At 59.0% G+C, this 15,100-nt stretch overlaps 2 protein-coding genes across 2 annotated transcripts; one reads left to right on the top strand and one right to left on the bottom strand.

Annotated features, from left to right (window-relative positions):
- Window positions 1–2,460: 2,460 nt before the first annotated feature.
- Window positions 2,461–6,850, top strand: Gsdmd (gasdermin D). The gene is made up of 11 exons (XM_005316096.5): window positions 2,461–2,674; window positions 3,454–3,674; window positions 3,854–4,046; window positions 4,528–4,696; window positions 4,930–5,032; window positions 5,258–5,311; window positions 5,573–5,671; window positions 5,797–5,969; window positions 6,043–6,187; window positions 6,285–6,358; window positions 6,472–6,850. Exons 2-11 carry the CDS (start codon window positions 3,458–3,460, stop codon window positions 6,712–6,714), a joined length of 1,470 nt encoding a protein of 489 aa, XP_005316153.2. The 5' UTR covers window positions 2,461–2,674; window positions 3,454–3,457; the 3' UTR covers window positions 6,715–6,850.
- Window positions 6,848–14,667, bottom strand: Mroh6 (maestro heat like repeat family member 6). The gene is made up of 14 exons (XM_005316349.4): window positions 14,368–14,667; window positions 13,988–14,140; window positions 13,670–13,824; window positions 12,973–13,090; window positions 12,581–12,765; window positions 12,361–12,498; window positions 12,120–12,234; window positions 11,868–12,011; window positions 11,624–11,797; window positions 11,241–11,408; window positions 10,869–10,988; window positions 10,548–10,650; window positions 10,372–10,437; window positions 6,848–10,230 (listed from the first exon to the last, which is right to left on the bottom strand). Exons 1-14 carry the CDS (start codon window positions 14,650–14,652, stop codon window positions 10,001–10,003), a joined length of 2,154 nt encoding a protein of 717 aa, XP_005316406.3. The 5' UTR covers window positions 14,653–14,667; the 3' UTR covers window positions 6,848–10,000.
- Between the last annotated feature and the right edge of the window lie 433 nt (window positions 14,668–15,100).

Here is a 15,100-nt window from a genome sequence, read left to right as displayed (position 1 = left end):
TAAAGTGTACAGTTCTGTGGGGTTTAGCATATTCAGAGGCGTGTGACCATCACTACAATCTTTTTTTTTTTTTAAATCAGGATTTTTTTTTTACCACTGAGACACATCCTCAGCTTTTTTTCCCCCTTTTCTTCTTCTCCTCCTCCTCCTCCTCCTCCTCCTCCTCCTCCTCCTCTGCCAAGGTCTCGGCTTGGCACAGAATCACGAGCCACCACACACCTTGTAGATTCAAACAGCAATCCTTTATTCCCGAACTCACACGGGCCTCTACACAAACAGGTTCTGGGACAATCTAAAATCACTCCGCCCAATTTACCTACTCCACCAGGCTTTTTCCAAATCCCATTTGAATCTCACGAGAACTCAACGGGAACAAGCAGCAGGAACACCCTAATCCCAGCAGCAATAATCTTCAACCTCCAACTTCCCTAAAACCCCTATTGTCTTAAACCGGGAACGCCCTAAACTCAAGGAGCGGGAAACTTCCTCAAACCTGATCAGCTCTAAACCTGGATCCGCCCTGGTCTTTGAGCAAGGTCACCTTACTAAAGCACACATGCAATGTCCCATCGAATGTCCTCTAAGCAGCATGGGGTACACTGACAAGGAGATTTTGATGCGTCATTCCTACTTGGCAATGGCCCTCAGCACTCCTCCTCCTCCTCCTCCTCCTCCTCCTCCTCCTCCTCCTTCTTCTTTTTTAAGCAGGGTCTCACTAAATTGCTTAGAAACTCACTAAGTTGCTTAGAGACTCACTAAGTTGCTGAGGCTGGCCTTGAACCTGAAATCTTCCTGTCTCAGCCTCCCTAGTCAATGGGATTACAAATGTGCACCACTGTGCCCTGATACCATATTTTTCTTATCATGCATCACTTGATGGACAGTTATTTCAGTTATTTCTACTATTTATTGTTTGTTAGTTTTGCAGTATTGGCAGTGGACATGCTAGGTAAATACTCTACAATTGAGCTTTACCATCAGCACTTTTTAAAAAGTTTTAAGATAGAGTCTTGCTAAGGGCTGGGGATGTGGCTCAAGCGGTAGCACGCTTGCCTGGCATGCGTGTGGCCCGGGTTCGATCCTCAGCACCACATACAAACAAAGATGTTGTGTCCGCCGAAAACTAGAAAATAAATATTAAAAAATTCTCTCTAACTCTCTATAAAAAAAAATTGCTGAGGCTGGACTCTAACTTGCAATCCTCCTGCCTCAGTCTACTGAATAGATGGGAGTACAGTCATGTGCAAATTGTCAGGTGCAGGACAGGCTGAGTAAGTTGTCTGCAGGGCATGCCAAACAAAGTTAGCTGCAGGGTGACCTGGTCACTCAAACCCTCTGTCTGGTTCTTTATCAACTATTTGCTTCAAGCCCAAACGCCCCAGCCCCTGCTCAAGGCTGAACACTCAGCTACCTGCTCAAGGCCGGACATGTAACCTCCTTGTGCCAACAGGCAGCTTGCAGAGCCAGAGAACTCATTAGATGTGGGCTATAAAAACTCCCTCCTGCTGGGCCCCTCTCTCTCTTGTTTTCTCTATCTCTCTTGCTCTCTCTTGCTTTGTCTGTCTCTCGTGCGCGCTTCCTCTCTCTCTCTCTCTCTTTCTTTCTCTTTCTCTCTCTTCTCCTCTGTTGCACTGCTGCAATAAAGATCTCTTGGTTGCTCTGAGTGTTGTGGTCACTTCCCTTTCACAAATGACACGTTTTAAATTTTTTTAAAAATTTGTTTTAATTAGTTATACATGACAGTAGAATGCATTTATGCACTTTGGTATGCGACTGAACTTTTTGACTATTATGAATAATGCTGCTATGAACATTGGTGTACAAGTCTCTGACCTCTTGCTTTCAGTTCTTTTGGGTATGTACCAAAAGAGTGAAATCACTTGGTCACATGGTAACTCAAAGCCCACCTGTTTAAGGAGGTAGAACTGGAAAGGGGCTCTGTCTGCCCTGGGGTTTCAGCACCTCCACTCCTCCCCACCACTTGTTAATCTTTTGTGTGACAGCCATCCTCGTGGGTGTGATATCTCGTGGTTTTGATTTGCATTTCTCTGATGACTAACGATCTTGAGCATCTTTTCATGTGCTTGCTGGCAATTTGTATATTTTGTACATGTTTGGAGCAATGCCTTTCAGATCCTTTGCTGTGGCCCCAGATTTTATTTATTTATTTATCCGTTCATTCATTCATTGATTGGTACCGGAGATGAAAACCAGAGGTGCTTAACCACTGAACCACATCCCCCGCCCTTTTTTAAATATCTTATTTAGAGATAGGTCTCACTGAGTTGCTTAAGGCCTCACTGCGGCCGGCTTTGAACTTAGGATCCTCCTGCCTCAGCCTCCCAAGCCACTGCGACCACAGGGGTTCGCCACCGCGCCGGCATTTTGGCGCGTGCTGTTCTGGGTACCAGAGCGGGTGCGGCCGCAATGCTGTGTCGCCGCCGAGGCCGGCGGGAGGAGGGGGTGCGGGCGGGTCCCGGGAGGTTCCGGGAGGGCGCCCCGGGCACGCAGCCGCGCCGCCCGCCGGCCGCAGTTTCGCTTTTGGCTCCTGCGCTGTGCTCCCGGCAGCGGCTCCCTCCGCGCTCCCTCCGGGCTGAGCGAGCTCAAGACCCCGGCCCGCCCGCCGCGCCGCCTCCCTCCGCATCTGGCCGGACCCCTGGGCCCGACGGCCACGGTGAGCTCACCGGCGCCTCCCCCGTCCACCTCGGGCGCTGCCCGGCGCGGGCGGGGTGCGGCCCTACCCGGAAGCCCTGCGCTCCAGACCTGCAGGCCGGGGCGCCGGACTCCGAGGTGGGCCCTCCAGGCACGGAGACCCGGCTGGCCCTGTGGCCCGCAGGGGCCTCTGGCCCATCCTGCCCCTGTGGCAGGTCCTGAGCCCCGGGCTCCCTCCCACTGGCCAGGTGGCCTGTGTGGCTCAGGCCTGTTTTGCCCTCTGACCCCTGAAGTCTCAGCCCTAGACAGGTGGCTCAGGGAGCTGCTGGGGAGAAGGCCCAGGAGACACAGCCAGGATGGGGAGTCTGCCTGGCCTTGCCATGGACCCCTCCTCCAAGTGCCCCCAAGGCGGAGGCTCCTGCTCCTTCCTCTTCCCTCGGGCTCCTCAGACAGGAAGGTGCTACCCATTCGGGTAGCCTTGTCGGGTTAATTGCTGTGTGACCCTCAGCAGGTGGACTAGGGCTGCCTCCAACACAGGTAGCCCCAGTAGCCACAAAAGGACCATGTGGATAGCTCGAATCCTGCTGAGGGTCATGAGTGATGGTCCTGCCTGGAGTACTCATGGCCCTGGAGAGATGTAGACAAGCAGGTGACAGGGTGGACACTGTTTTGCTATGGGTTGAGTAGTGGTCAGGGGCAGGAGCTTTCTCCCAGCCACAAGGTCTCAGGACTAGTTGTGGAGGGACTGAGGTCCCAGGTTCTGGGGGCCTTAAGCACAAACCCAACCAATGCCCTTCTCAGGAGTATGCCTTCAGCCTTTGAGGGGTTGGTCCGGAGCGTGGTCCGGGAGCTGGACCACAGCAGGGAGCTCATCCCAGTGGACAGTCTTCGGAGCTCTACCAGCTACCAGCCTTACAGACTGCTGAGCAGGAAGTCCCCAAGCTCCTGGTTCTGGAGACCTCGTTATACCTGTGTCAACCTGTCAATCAAGGACATTCTGGAGCCTGATGCCCCAGAACCAGGTATCCAGGGAGAAGAAAGGAGTGGCCTGGCCACACCTGCCACCTGCTAGGCTCACCAGCTCTGGGCCTCTGGCCCTGTTTGCAGAGGGTTGGCCTTTTCAAAGGTCCCACTGCCTGGGGGTGGGACAGGACAGGAGCAGGTGGGACAGGCCCCATGCTCAGGTCTGGTCTTGCTTCAGAGTTGGAGCGTAGTGGCCCTATCCACTTCTATGACGCTGTGGACGGCCAGCTGCAAGGCACTATGGAGTTGGGAGCCCTGGGACAAGGGAAGATCTCAGGTGGAGCTGCAGTGTCCGGCAGCTCCAGTGCTTCCATGAACGTGTGCACCCTGCGTGTGGACCCAAACACTTGGGAGATCATGCAACAGGAGAGGTGAGCTCTGGAGGGACTGAGGTCCCTGACCCTGTGCAGCCACACATATGGGGAGGCCGCTGGGTCATGGACATCAGGAGAATCCCAAGGCCATGCCTGTGTGCCAGCAAGGAGAGTCTAAGAGGCAAGGGAGCGCTGTGGCCATGGTGGGCTGCCAGGGAAGGAGGCGGCACAGTCACCCAGACCTCAGTTGCAAGGACATATCATGAAGGCAGAGACCTGGGGATCCAACTGAGCCTCAGGCTCAGTGTAGAGGAGAGTAAAGGCTAACGGGTGCCCCCAGGCCCCATGGGTCCACTTCTCCCTGTTGGACCTCATCCCTCCTCTTCACACCCACCTAGACACTGTTGGGAGTTCTCAGGAAGGGTCCCCATGCCTGGCATCTGCAGACTCCCAGATGCCCTTGCCACTTCACCCCACCCATCGTGGGGCAGTGGGGAGGCCAGTCTGTGGTGGACATACCCCAGTGAGCTTCCTGCAGGCGCCTGCGGCAGCCCGAACACAAGATCCTGCAGCAGCTGAGGAATCGCAGAGACAATGTGTATGTGGTGACGGAGGTGCTACAGACCCAGGAAGAGGTGAAGGTCACCCAAACCCGCAAGAAGGAGGGCTCTGGCCAGTTTGCACTGCCTGGAAACATGTGCCTTCAGGTGTGTGGCCAGCCCTCAGCCCATCTTGGCCTGACATGAATGCAGGGTGGCAGCAGGCAAGGTTTTGCCAAGAGCCCTGCGGGAGCAGTTCACAGCCCCACGCTTGACCCAGGGCTCCCCAAAGCCTGGGTTGGCTGACACCAGTAGCCAGCTTGTTACTAGCACCCAGCACACAACATACCCCACGTCCCCACACCTAGGGCCCAGTCCTGCTATGTCTATTCATCCCTCAGGGTGAGAGCCAGGGCCACCTGAGCCGGAAGAATACGGTCACCGTCCCCGCAGGCAGCACCCTTGCATTTCGAGTGGCCCAACTCATCATTGGCTCTGACTGGGGTCAGTAGAAGCTGGGGAATGTCTCTGGGGCCCAGACGCCATGGAGAGGTGGAAGGCCTTGGGAGGGCCACCGGCTGCCTAGGGGCTGCTGCAGGCATCTGGCTGCTCAACCTCCCAGGGCTCTGGTGTGTGGAAGACTGAGGCCAGGCCTCACCTGGGGAGGGGGCCTGTGCAGGAGGGGATCCTGGTGACCTCCTTCCCCTCTCTGCTCCCACCCATCGCCAGACATACTCTTCTTCCCGGATGAGAAGCAGAGGACCTTCCCACGGACCCCCAAAGGTGAGCCCTGCCTGTCCAAAGGGAGAACCCTTCCTTTGCTATTAAGGCCTTCTCCTGTGTTCAGGACCCGTGGTGCTGGACAGCCTCCCCAAAGGACAGGCTCCTCACATGCACACACAGGGGTCACATCCAGGTGTCACGGACCTCTGTGGTCTCACACTGCTCTGGGCTGCCAGTGTTGGGGATGGGGCCAGGGAGGAAGGCCTACTCTGGCACTCAGCCATGCTGTCCTCCCTCCCCTGTCCTCACACCTCTGCCCAGGCCACAAACCTCCCCGAGGGGCAGGCAGCTCACTGAAGCAAGCCTTCAGACTCTCCTCCGTGTTAGAGTCCATCCACGACCGCCTCAAGTTCCTGTCAGGTTGGTGCACTTTGACCCCTCTTGGACCCCTGGGCTCTCCTTCTGCTCCTTGGGTGTGCCCTTCCTGTGCAGGGCTCTCCAGGGCTCTGTGGGCACCAGGAAGTGCCAGCTCTCTGTCCCCATAGATGGGCCACTTGAAGAGTTGGTTGTCACTGAAGACTTCCAGGGCCTGCAGGCAGAGGTGCAGGCTGGCTCTGAGGAACTGGAGCACATGGAAAAGAACCTGAGACAGCAGCTGCTGAGGGCCCTGGGGAGGATCCTGAAGGACTCGCTGGCCCTGCAAGCTTTAGAGTCCTCAGTAAGTAGGGCTGGGTGGCGGTGGAAGGGTCTGCCCAGCCAGCTCAGGCTCATGCACCCCGTCTGTGCCCCAGCTGGAGCAGGGCCTATGCTATGGCGGGCAAGTGGAGCAGCTGGATGGTCCGGCAGGTGCTGTCCTCGAGTGCCTGGTGCTCCCCTCCAGGATGCCTGTGCCAGAACTTGCCGCCCCTGTCTTCTACTTGTTGGGGGCGCTGACGGGTGAGTGACCTCTGGGGAGTAGATGTGGGACAGAGGGAAGGACTAGGTTTCCCACTAGGCCTCCCTGAGCCCCCTCTCAGACCATGTCTCTCCCCAGTGCTGAGTGAAACGCAGCGTGAGCTGCTGGCTGACTTGCTGGAGACAGGGACCCTGTTGGAGCAGCTCAAGCTGGTGAGAGGGCACAGCATGGGGGCTGGAATGGGCCCTGGGACACCGGTAAGGGCAGTGCATGCCCAGGGACTCAGGACCAGCTCTTCCACCCATAACCTCCTACCCTCCTGCAGGTGGAGCACCTCTTGCAGCAGAGCTCCCCATGGCAGGAGCAGAAGGCTATTTCCTTGCCCCCTGGGCTCCTTGGGAGTAGCTGGGACAAGGAGGCCCCAGGGTGGACCCTGCTGGAGGAATGTGGCCTGGTGCTGCAGGTGGGCGCCCCCCATGTGTGCTGGGAACCTCAGGCCCAGGGCCCCACGTGTGCGCTCTATGCCTCCCTGACCCTGCTGTCGGGGCTACATCAGGAGCCCCGTTAACGCTGGGCAGCTCTCCAGCCAGGCACCACCCCTGCCAGCCCCAGGAAGGCTGAAAGCCCACTTAACTACAGGGCCAGCTCACTCAAAGGCCCAGGAGTTGGGAAAACTCAATAAATATGATGTACAATGGAAAGAATGGTAACAGTTCTGTTTTTGAGGGTCCTGAGTCCTCAAAAGGATGGGTAGGATGGGGACCATGCCCAAACAGGACTAGAAGGCACATGTGGGCCAAATGCAGGTACCCCCCATGGTCTTGCTCCTGCCAGGGGAGGGGTTTGGACATGGCCACATCCCCAGCCTCCCCAGCCTGCTTGGTTGCCTGTGAAAGGAAAGCAGAGCAGTTTAGGGGAGTCAGTTCCACAGGGTGGTCTGTTCCTGAGGCACAGGGAATGGCTGCCTTGCTTTAGGGAACTTGGGGTACCTTGCTGACAAGAGCAGGCCCCTTCTCAGCCCATAGGCTGGGACACAGGGATGCAGCTGTGGCTAAGGCCCAAGAGACCCAGGGCTCCTGGGACCACAAGGAAGGTCCTGGAGAGGTAAGTAAGGGTGACTTGTCCTAAAGAAACATCTTTGCTCATAGGTAGGAATCTCTGCAGATCCGAGGCCTCCTAGTCCCCATGTTCAGATCCCTGGGAATTCAGCAGGTCTCAGAGCACAGGCAGGGGATTCCTCCCAGGGGATCAGCAGCCCATGGCACCCATGTCTAGAGTGAAACGTGTGGTTGATGTGGCCAGGTACTATGGGTGCCCGGGACCTGGGATGCCAGGTGAGTGTCTTTATTGGCAGGTCCGCAGTCCGCAGCACAGCACAGGCTCACTCACACTGGTGGGAGGAGAGGGAGCTGCAACACCCCTCTGTCCTGGCATGCATGTTGACAAGCACTTGCACGACTTGCTAAGGAGAAAAGAGTAGGTTCTGCCATGCTGGGACATTGCACCCCCAAGAAAACCCAATCAGTGCACCTCAAACATCTCCTCTCCAGGTTATAGAAACCTAAAACTCAGCCTCCATACAGCAGAGCAGCTCAATGACTCTTGGGCCCATGGTCCCCCTTTGGAAACCCTGTTCTGGAACTTGAAAGCAAAACCTGGGTGAAGGGGATGGGAACAGCCCAGGCCTTGGAAAGCACTGAATAAGCAGGCATTGCAGCACTGCTCCTGAGGCCCAAAGACCCCCAAGACCAGGTGACAGGCGGTCCTGCCAGCCTACTGAAGCCCCATTGGGAGGGTCCAACAGTTGGCTCTTGGATATGGGACCATTAATGAGGTACATAGCAACAAGACCCGTGTAAGAGCATCTTAACACCAGAGTAAGGCTGGCTAGCCGGGCGTGGTGGCACAGGCCTGTAATGCCAGCAACTTGGAGGCTGAGGCAGGGGGATCACAAGTTCCAAGCCAGCCTCAGCAACTTAAGTAGCTGGGGGTGTGGTTCAGTGGTGAAGCACCCCTGAGTTCAACCCCCAGTACCAAAAACAAATAAATAAATAAAGCCTGGCTAGCCTATGGCAGGGCCTTATGTGAAAAGGGGAGAGGGTGTACATGTGTCAGGGTGCAGCTGCCCCCTGGCCCTCTAAGCCCAACCTCCAGGTAGAAGATTAACCATGAGTGGACTTTTCTGTGGGTGAAGGGGATGGATCCCCTGGAGGGCTGGAGCTGAGGCGTCCTCACAGAGGGCCCAAGCCACCTGGCCACCTGCAGCTTCCCTGGAATTGTAACAAAGTCCCAGGGCAGAGTCACACTTCCAGAGGCTGTGGGTACTTCACTTGAACCTCACACCACACCAGGGAGTACGCATGGCTGCCAGCTCCTGGGCCAGGGCCATGGCAGGCAGGTGGACCCAGGTCTACAACAGGCAGACGCTTGGGCAAGACAGCCTGGCTCCAAGCAGCTTGCAAAGGGGTGTGGGCCGTCCAAGTACCACAGGTAGGGTGGTGGGTGCTGTCTGCTCACCACTGCTTCCCCGTCAGAGCCCCCACCTGAGGGTGGGCTGTGCAGCACGTAGGGCTTGCCCATGGACACGCTGTGCTCTGGGGTGCAGATAAGCCTGTGCTTGGAGGGAGAGTGTCACATGCCCCTCCTGGGGTCTGCTCCTGGGTTGCAAGGAAGGTGGGGAGGCCAGGCTTGCTTTGGGGGGCACTGTTCCTGAGGGGATCCATTTGGCTTTTGTTCTGACACTCACCCTGCACATGGCTGACTGGCTTGAAAGCTCCTGAAGGCCAGCATGGATGTCCACAGCTCCCACACAGACGCTTTTCCTTCCCTCCCTTTCGGTCACCAGATCTGGCGCCTCCCAGGCTCTCCGGCCTTTCCTTTGACATATCTCTGCATGTGATCCCTTTCAGCATCTGCTCTGGAGGATCCTAACTGATTCACTGACCCTCGCCCCTGGGTCTACAAAGACTCACTCACACATTGGCCTGACCCTACATCGCAGCCTGACCCTGAGGCCGGTCCCAAGAGCTCTGGCCCTAGGGCTTCCCTGGGCGGGGCCTTGCCTGCTCCTTAGCTGTCCTGCAGGCACTCGCAGTCAGACCCACCCCTGTGAGCCCCGTGTTTATTGTAAACGCTGTCCTATGGGTGGAGTGGAGCCAGGGAGCTGGGGAAAGGGCAGGACCCCATCCCTGTCCCTGAGGGAAAGACATCTGCGTGTGTGAGCCTCGCTGAGGAAGAAGGTTCCCTCAGCCCATGAGGGTAATCCCCCTGTGCTGTCCTCAGGACGGGTCATCGGGGAGCCTTCCAGAGAAGCCCACTGTCAGATGGGGTAGGGGTGGGTGTCCCCTGGAGGTGGACAGTAGGTGTGGGCAGGAGGACAGAGAGGACATAAACCAGGACAGCAATCAGGAATAGGGACAGGGTAAGGAGAGGGTGATGACTGCCGGCAGGGCTGGTCTGCTGTGGTGGGCGACGGCAGAGTCCAGGAAGGAGCAGGACAGCCTGTGGTGTGTGGCTCCATAGTGTCCCTACCAGACCCCCATTTAAGAGGCCAGATGTCCTCTAGGCCAGATGCCAAGCCAAAGTTAGGACAGGGCACACTCCAGGGGACTAGGAAAATAGGCCTGGCAGGGGACAGATGGACCCGGGGATTCGAGAGGGGAGGAGCTCAGGGTGAAATGGTACCAGCTGTCCCTCTCTGTCACGTGGTGATCTCTGGAGAAGAGTCCCAGAGCCAGGGGATGGCGTCCAGCTCCAGGCCCAGGGTACCCTTTGCAGATCTGCCATCGTGGGGACTGAGGATTGTGTGGGTCAGTGTCCCCGTCAGACGCTGGTCCGAGGGCCCTAGCTTGGGCTCAGTGGGTTCCCGAGCTGCCCCAGCGGCCTGCGAGGCTCCTACGCTGGAACGGGCTGTCGTCGTAGAGAGGCGCGGGCTGAACTGAGCGGGCGCGACGCCAAGGGAGGCGCAGGAAGCGAGGACCGCGCCGTCGGTCCTGCGAACGGGTCAGCAGCGCCACCTGCTGGGCAGACACGTGCGCCGCCGCGGCCACCGCCGGCTCGGGGTCGCTTCGCAGCTGCCCTAGGTCTGTGCACACACACACGGTTCAGGGAGGGAGGGAAGGTCACTCGGGATGCCAGCGTCAGAGCCCTGGCCCTCCAGCATCCACTCGGTCCTAGCACCCGCCACCCCTTCAGGACCTCACGTTCTGACACGCTGAGTCCTCACCCTGGAACAGGGAATCCAACAGCTCCTGGCTGACTCGACTGGGACTTGCGTGATAAATCAGGAAGCCTGGACCAAAGCAAACGCCGAGTTCCGGCTGCATGTCCCAGAGGGGAGGGAAGGGTCCAGTTCATAGATCCCCAGGTGAGATGGTCTGCGATACCCCAGGACTACCTTACCTAGGAGCACAGTGGCAGCGCGCCGCAGTGGGTCCTGAGGGCTCCGCAGATAGCCCTGGGTCTGGCTCAGGAAGCGGGGCAGGTGGTTGGGGTAGAGCTGAACCTGGGAACAGAAGGGTTTGTTGCAGGAAGGAGGGCCAAAACTGCAGAGGTGAATCTTGGGGTTGGGGTCTCCTGAGGAACCCAAGGGCTGGGCAATATGGAGCAAGGTCCTGCACCTGCCCCACCAGGAGCATGATGGTCAGGTTTGTATGGGGTAGAGACTTGTTTTGGAGGCGGGGGACCACACCCCCTCACCATCACCGTGCTTCCTCTACCTACCAGGCGCCGGCAGACACGGCTTAGAGCCTCAGGACTGTCATAGTGGGCCACAGTGACCATCTCCTCCAGCAGGCCCCAGCGAAGAGCCTGGTCACAGCGGGCCAGCGTCCACTCCGAGCTCTGGCATAGGGAAAGGGAGCGGGGTTAGGGACCCAGGAAGTGGCACCAGGTAGAGGGGAAAGGGTTGTGACCAGGAGCGTTGGAAGAGCCCAAGGCAGGGGATTGAGTACAGCAGCCCAGGGGAAGACTAGGAACCTGGGAGCCCATGAGGTCACTGTGGGTGACCCTGACCTAACCTTCGGCGAGGCAACAGGGTGGGAGTAGGGAGACACAGTTGGATGGGATAGGGATGGGACGCGAGGGGCAGCTGACCTCAGCAGCGTCCCGACTGGGGTCGTGAAGGCGCAACAGCAGCGGCACCAGACTCTGTAGGATGAGCCTCCGCAGGGGACCGCGGAGCCCCACACGGAGCCCACTCTGGCCCTGTCGCACCAACGTCCCCAGGAGCCCGACAGCCGAGGCGCGGACCGAGTCCCGGGCCTGCATGGGAGGACACAGGCGGATGGAGAGGGAGAAGGGTTCAAGAGTGAGGGGGTGGTCAGGTGGAGCAAGGAAGGAGAGGGTCTGAGGGTGCTGACTGGGGTGCCTCTGGAGTCAGGGGGCGGGAGCGAGCCGAGAGCCTGGGGGAGGGGCGGAGACTGCCGCGGGACCGGGCCTGAAGGGCGGGTTGATGGAGGAGGCGGGGCCTTGCTCACGTCGTCCAGCAGCGGCGGGAGGCTTAGCCGGAGCTCCCGGCTCAGCAGCCGCACCGGAGCTCGCCTTTGCATCAGTAGTCTCCGCAGTGCACCCAGCGCTGCACCCACGAGCCGCGCGTCGCCCTCGCCCAGTGCGCCCAAGAGTGCCGGCAGCAGCGTGCCCACATGCCGCACCTGCAGAGACAGGGACTCGTGGCCAACCCCTGGCAGACCTGCCCTGGCCCTGCCCTGACCGGGTCCTCACCTTCCCTTGATTCAGGGCCAGGTGGCCAAGGCCTAGCAGGCCCAGCCAACGCACTGTGGGCTCAGAGTCGCCCTGCCAGGTCCGAAGCCGCTCTAAGATGATGTCCTCCCGCAGTAGCCGTGCGGTGGGCCGGCTTTGCAACAGCTAGGGAAGGGACACACAGTCAGCACGGCTCTCAGTCCCCTTGCAGGCCGGTGCTCCTTAGGGTTCAAGTAAGATCATCCCTCACCGCCCTTCTGGAAGAGGACTCACCCCTGTGAAAAAGGCCATAGCGGTGAGGCGCTGCGGCGCGTTGGCACTGCGTAGCCGGGGAAGCAGATCTGCGAAGAGGCCTCGAAGGTGGTGGTCGGCGTGTGCCACCATGGCACTGAGGGTGGGGTAAATGGGAGGTCTCCCTCCACTTGGGGCCTCACCCACCCTCCTTATACCCCTGCCTTGAACCTGGCCAACAGGAAGCCTCCTCCTGGGGTGCAATCCTGAGGCCCCTCCTCACCTGGCCAGCAGCAGGACACCCTCTAGGTGGGTGTGGACTCCCACCAGTCTCCTCCAGCCTCCCGCTTGCTCCATGCAGGTGACCACCATGCGACCACCATCCCCGGTGAGCAGGGCCTTCAAGGCCTCCACCGCACAGCTGGAGGTAGGGGCAGCAGTTCAGTGGACAGTGAGGGCCAAGGAGGTGCGAGCATCCCACTTACCTCAGTGTCTCTCCTCACCTGGCATGGCTGTGTGGTGGCCCTCGGTGGGACGGGGCCCAAACCTTAGGGCTGTCAGGAGAGCGTGCCCCGTGAGCCAGTTCATGTAGCTGTGTGACCAGCGCAAGCAGCAGGTGTGGGTAAAATCCTCGCGTGGCTCCCACACAGCCGGACACCGCCAACATCTCCCCAAGAGCCCGCGTGGCCTGTGGAGCAAGTGGTCCCCACAGGCTTGAGCAGTGCCCAGGACCGTATCAGGTACCAGGGAGGAGAGTGCTCCGCAGACAGGACAAAGCCTAGGACACCCATGTGATATTCTGCAAGATGTCCGTGACGCAAGTGGGAACCTGTGGGCTGACTCACAGCCAGGGCAGCCAGAATGGCCTCCTGCTGGTGCCAGTGGAGCTACTCACCGCCAGCGCCTCGGGCTCGGGCCCTGCTGCTCCCTTCAGCGCCCACAGCAGTTGCACCAGCACCTGTCCGTTCACGCGCTGGTTCCGGCTGAGGCTGCGCCACAGTTCTGCCGCTGCCCTGGGGGCACAGGGTGACAGGATGTGAGACAAAAATTGGGTGCAGGGCCAGTGCTGAGTGGCTGCAGGAGGTCCTCAGGCTGGGGCCAGGGAGGGGAGAGTAAACCATCCCTTGCCCTCCCAAAGAAACAAAATAAGCCACAGTGACTTTGGGGTTGGGATGCACTTTGGAGCCCTGTCAGGCATGACAGTGAAACACACCTGGTTCTTTCTGTTTACACAATAGCTCAGAGAGAATAAAACCAAAGATGATTTCTCCTGGAGCAAATTAAACCAATAACTAGAGGCATCCCTGAGCGGAAGCCACTCTGCTTGCTCACCCACCCCAGAGCACAACACCAGGTACTTCGTAGAACAACCCTCGATCCTCAGGAGAGACAAGGTGACCCCATTAAGGAATTCCATCATCTGGGATCCCAAGACAGAATGGTAAGGTGGAATGGATGGAAAGCAGCAGTCGAGGGGAGGGAATTCCAAGGCTCTGTTCCCTCACAGCCTGCCTATTGCAGAGCCAGATGGCCAAGCAGGAAGCGGGAAGGAAGCCGCGTGGGGCCGCAGGGGAGCAGACGGGTCAGGTTACCGATCTGGAGGCAGCGACCGTGGCAGCAGCGCCCACACCACATCCTGTGCATGCTCCAGGGCCAGTGCGCTCAGTACCCGCAGGGCCGCCCGCCGCGGCCTCCCTTCGGCCAAGCTGGGCACTTGTGCCAGCAGCCCACGCACCAGGGCATGCACCTGGGTGGAGGGGGCAGGTGTCAGCGGCCAGAATTCCACTCTTCACTGTGACCCTCTTGCCAACACCCCACCCCCAACCGGCAGAAACAGCCCAAAGGGGGCATGGGTGCCAGGCTGCAGGCTCCAACACCCCAGTGTGAATAGGGAGGGAGTGGGGGCTGACCTGGTCTCCCAGTCGTGCCCCATGGGCCTCCAAGGCTGAGGACAGGGTGAGTGCTGTGGCCTGCGTCCCTGCCAAGCCAGCCTCTTCCAAGCAGGCAGCCGTGTAGAGCGCAAGGTCAGAGAGAGCACCCTCCTCCCAGGAACTCTGGAAGGCCTAGGGCAGGGTGGGGGGTGTATGAAGTCTCCAATCCTCTCCCAGCTCTCCTCCCCAGCCTCCAAGCTTGGCTGTAAAACCCTGAGCCCCTGTATTGCTCCTCAGCCCATTTTATCCTAGACACCTTCCCCAGTTACAGCACCGCTTTCCATCTAGTGTCTGGGTGACCTGGAAGAGGAGCTGTGCTCCCCAGTGGTCCCCACAGTGCCCGATCCCTCAGCACTCACCTGCTGGGGCCCCTCTGGGGCTGGCTCCTGGGCATTGTGTGGGGAGCAGGGCTCACAGCCAGCTATGGGGTCAGTGGTCCCACTTCCAGGCTCAGCTTCATAATTAATGGGTGCCTGGTCCTGCAGCTCAGCCTGAGATCCAAGCTCCTGGGACTCAGGCTGAGGGCCTGTGGAAGGGGGTCCCAGAGGCTGCCTCTGGCCTGACCGTATTCCTTCAGCTAGAGCTGTCAGGGTTAGGGTCCCCATGGGGTGCCCCCAGTCAAGTCCCCACATGTCCCCAGCCATAGTACGCGACTAGCAGCACTTGCTAACTGCTCCTCCCAGGAAATCCTGTCCAAGCTTGACCTAGAAGCAGGCCCCGGGCGGGCCCACGGACAGGTGTGGTGTGTGGTGGCGCGTGCGTGTATGCATGCATGAGCATGTGTCTGGGGTGGCTGGGGAAACGCCGAGCTGCTTGGCTGGTGAAGGGCTCCCTTGCTGGAAGAGAGCAGCCAGCCTGAAGCCTGGGTGTCTGTCATCTAGCTCTGCCTACCGGGGCCCTAGGAGACTATGGATCCAGAAAGAATAGAGAAGGATCCTTAACCCCAACATCTGACCCCTCTTGCCAGGGTAGCTGAAGACATCCCTGGTGAGGTCCCAGCAGGGTCGGGCCTGGGCTGGTCTGTTGCATTCCAACCTAGTCAAGCATCTGGGGATAGGCACTGATGGGTGCTGTCACCATCTGAGCTTGGGG

The sequence above is a fragment of the Ictidomys tridecemlineatus genome, chromosome 7 (assembly GCF_052094955.1).
Source record: "Ictidomys tridecemlineatus isolate mIctTri1 chromosome 7, mIctTri1.hap1, whole genome shotgun sequence".
NCBI lineage: Eukaryota > Metazoa > Chordata > Mammalia > Rodentia > Sciuridae > Ictidomys > Ictidomys tridecemlineatus.
This window is presented reverse-complemented; position numbering and strand designations above follow the sequence as displayed.

Bases quoted from the DNA above. Each gene is read 5' to 3' on its own strand.
- Gsdmd (XM_005316096.5), top strand. From the start codon at position 3,458: ATGCCTTCAGCCTTTGAGGGGTTGGTCCGGAGCGTGGTCCGGGAGCTG. The intron at 6,188-6,284 runs GTGAGTGACCTC...GTCTCTCCCCAG, and splicing joins CTTGTTGGGGGCGCTGACGG to TGCTGAGTGAAACGCAGCGT. The intron at 6,359-6,471 runs GTGAGAGGGCAC...ACCCTCCTGCAG, and splicing joins TGTTGGAGCAGCTCAAGCTG to GTGGAGCACCTCTTGCAGCA.
- Mroh6 (XM_005316349.4), bottom strand. From the start codon at position 14,652: ATGGCTGGGGACATGTGGGGACTTGACTGGGGGCACCCCATGGGGACC. The intron at 13,825-13,987 runs GTCAGCCCCCAC...CCCTCCACCCAG, and splicing joins GGGCACGACTGGGAGACCAG to GTGCATGCCCTGGTGCGTGG. The intron at 13,091-13,669 runs GTAACCTGACCC...CTGTGCCCCCAG, and splicing joins CGGTCGCTGCCTCCAGATCG to GGCAGCGGCAGAACTGTGGC.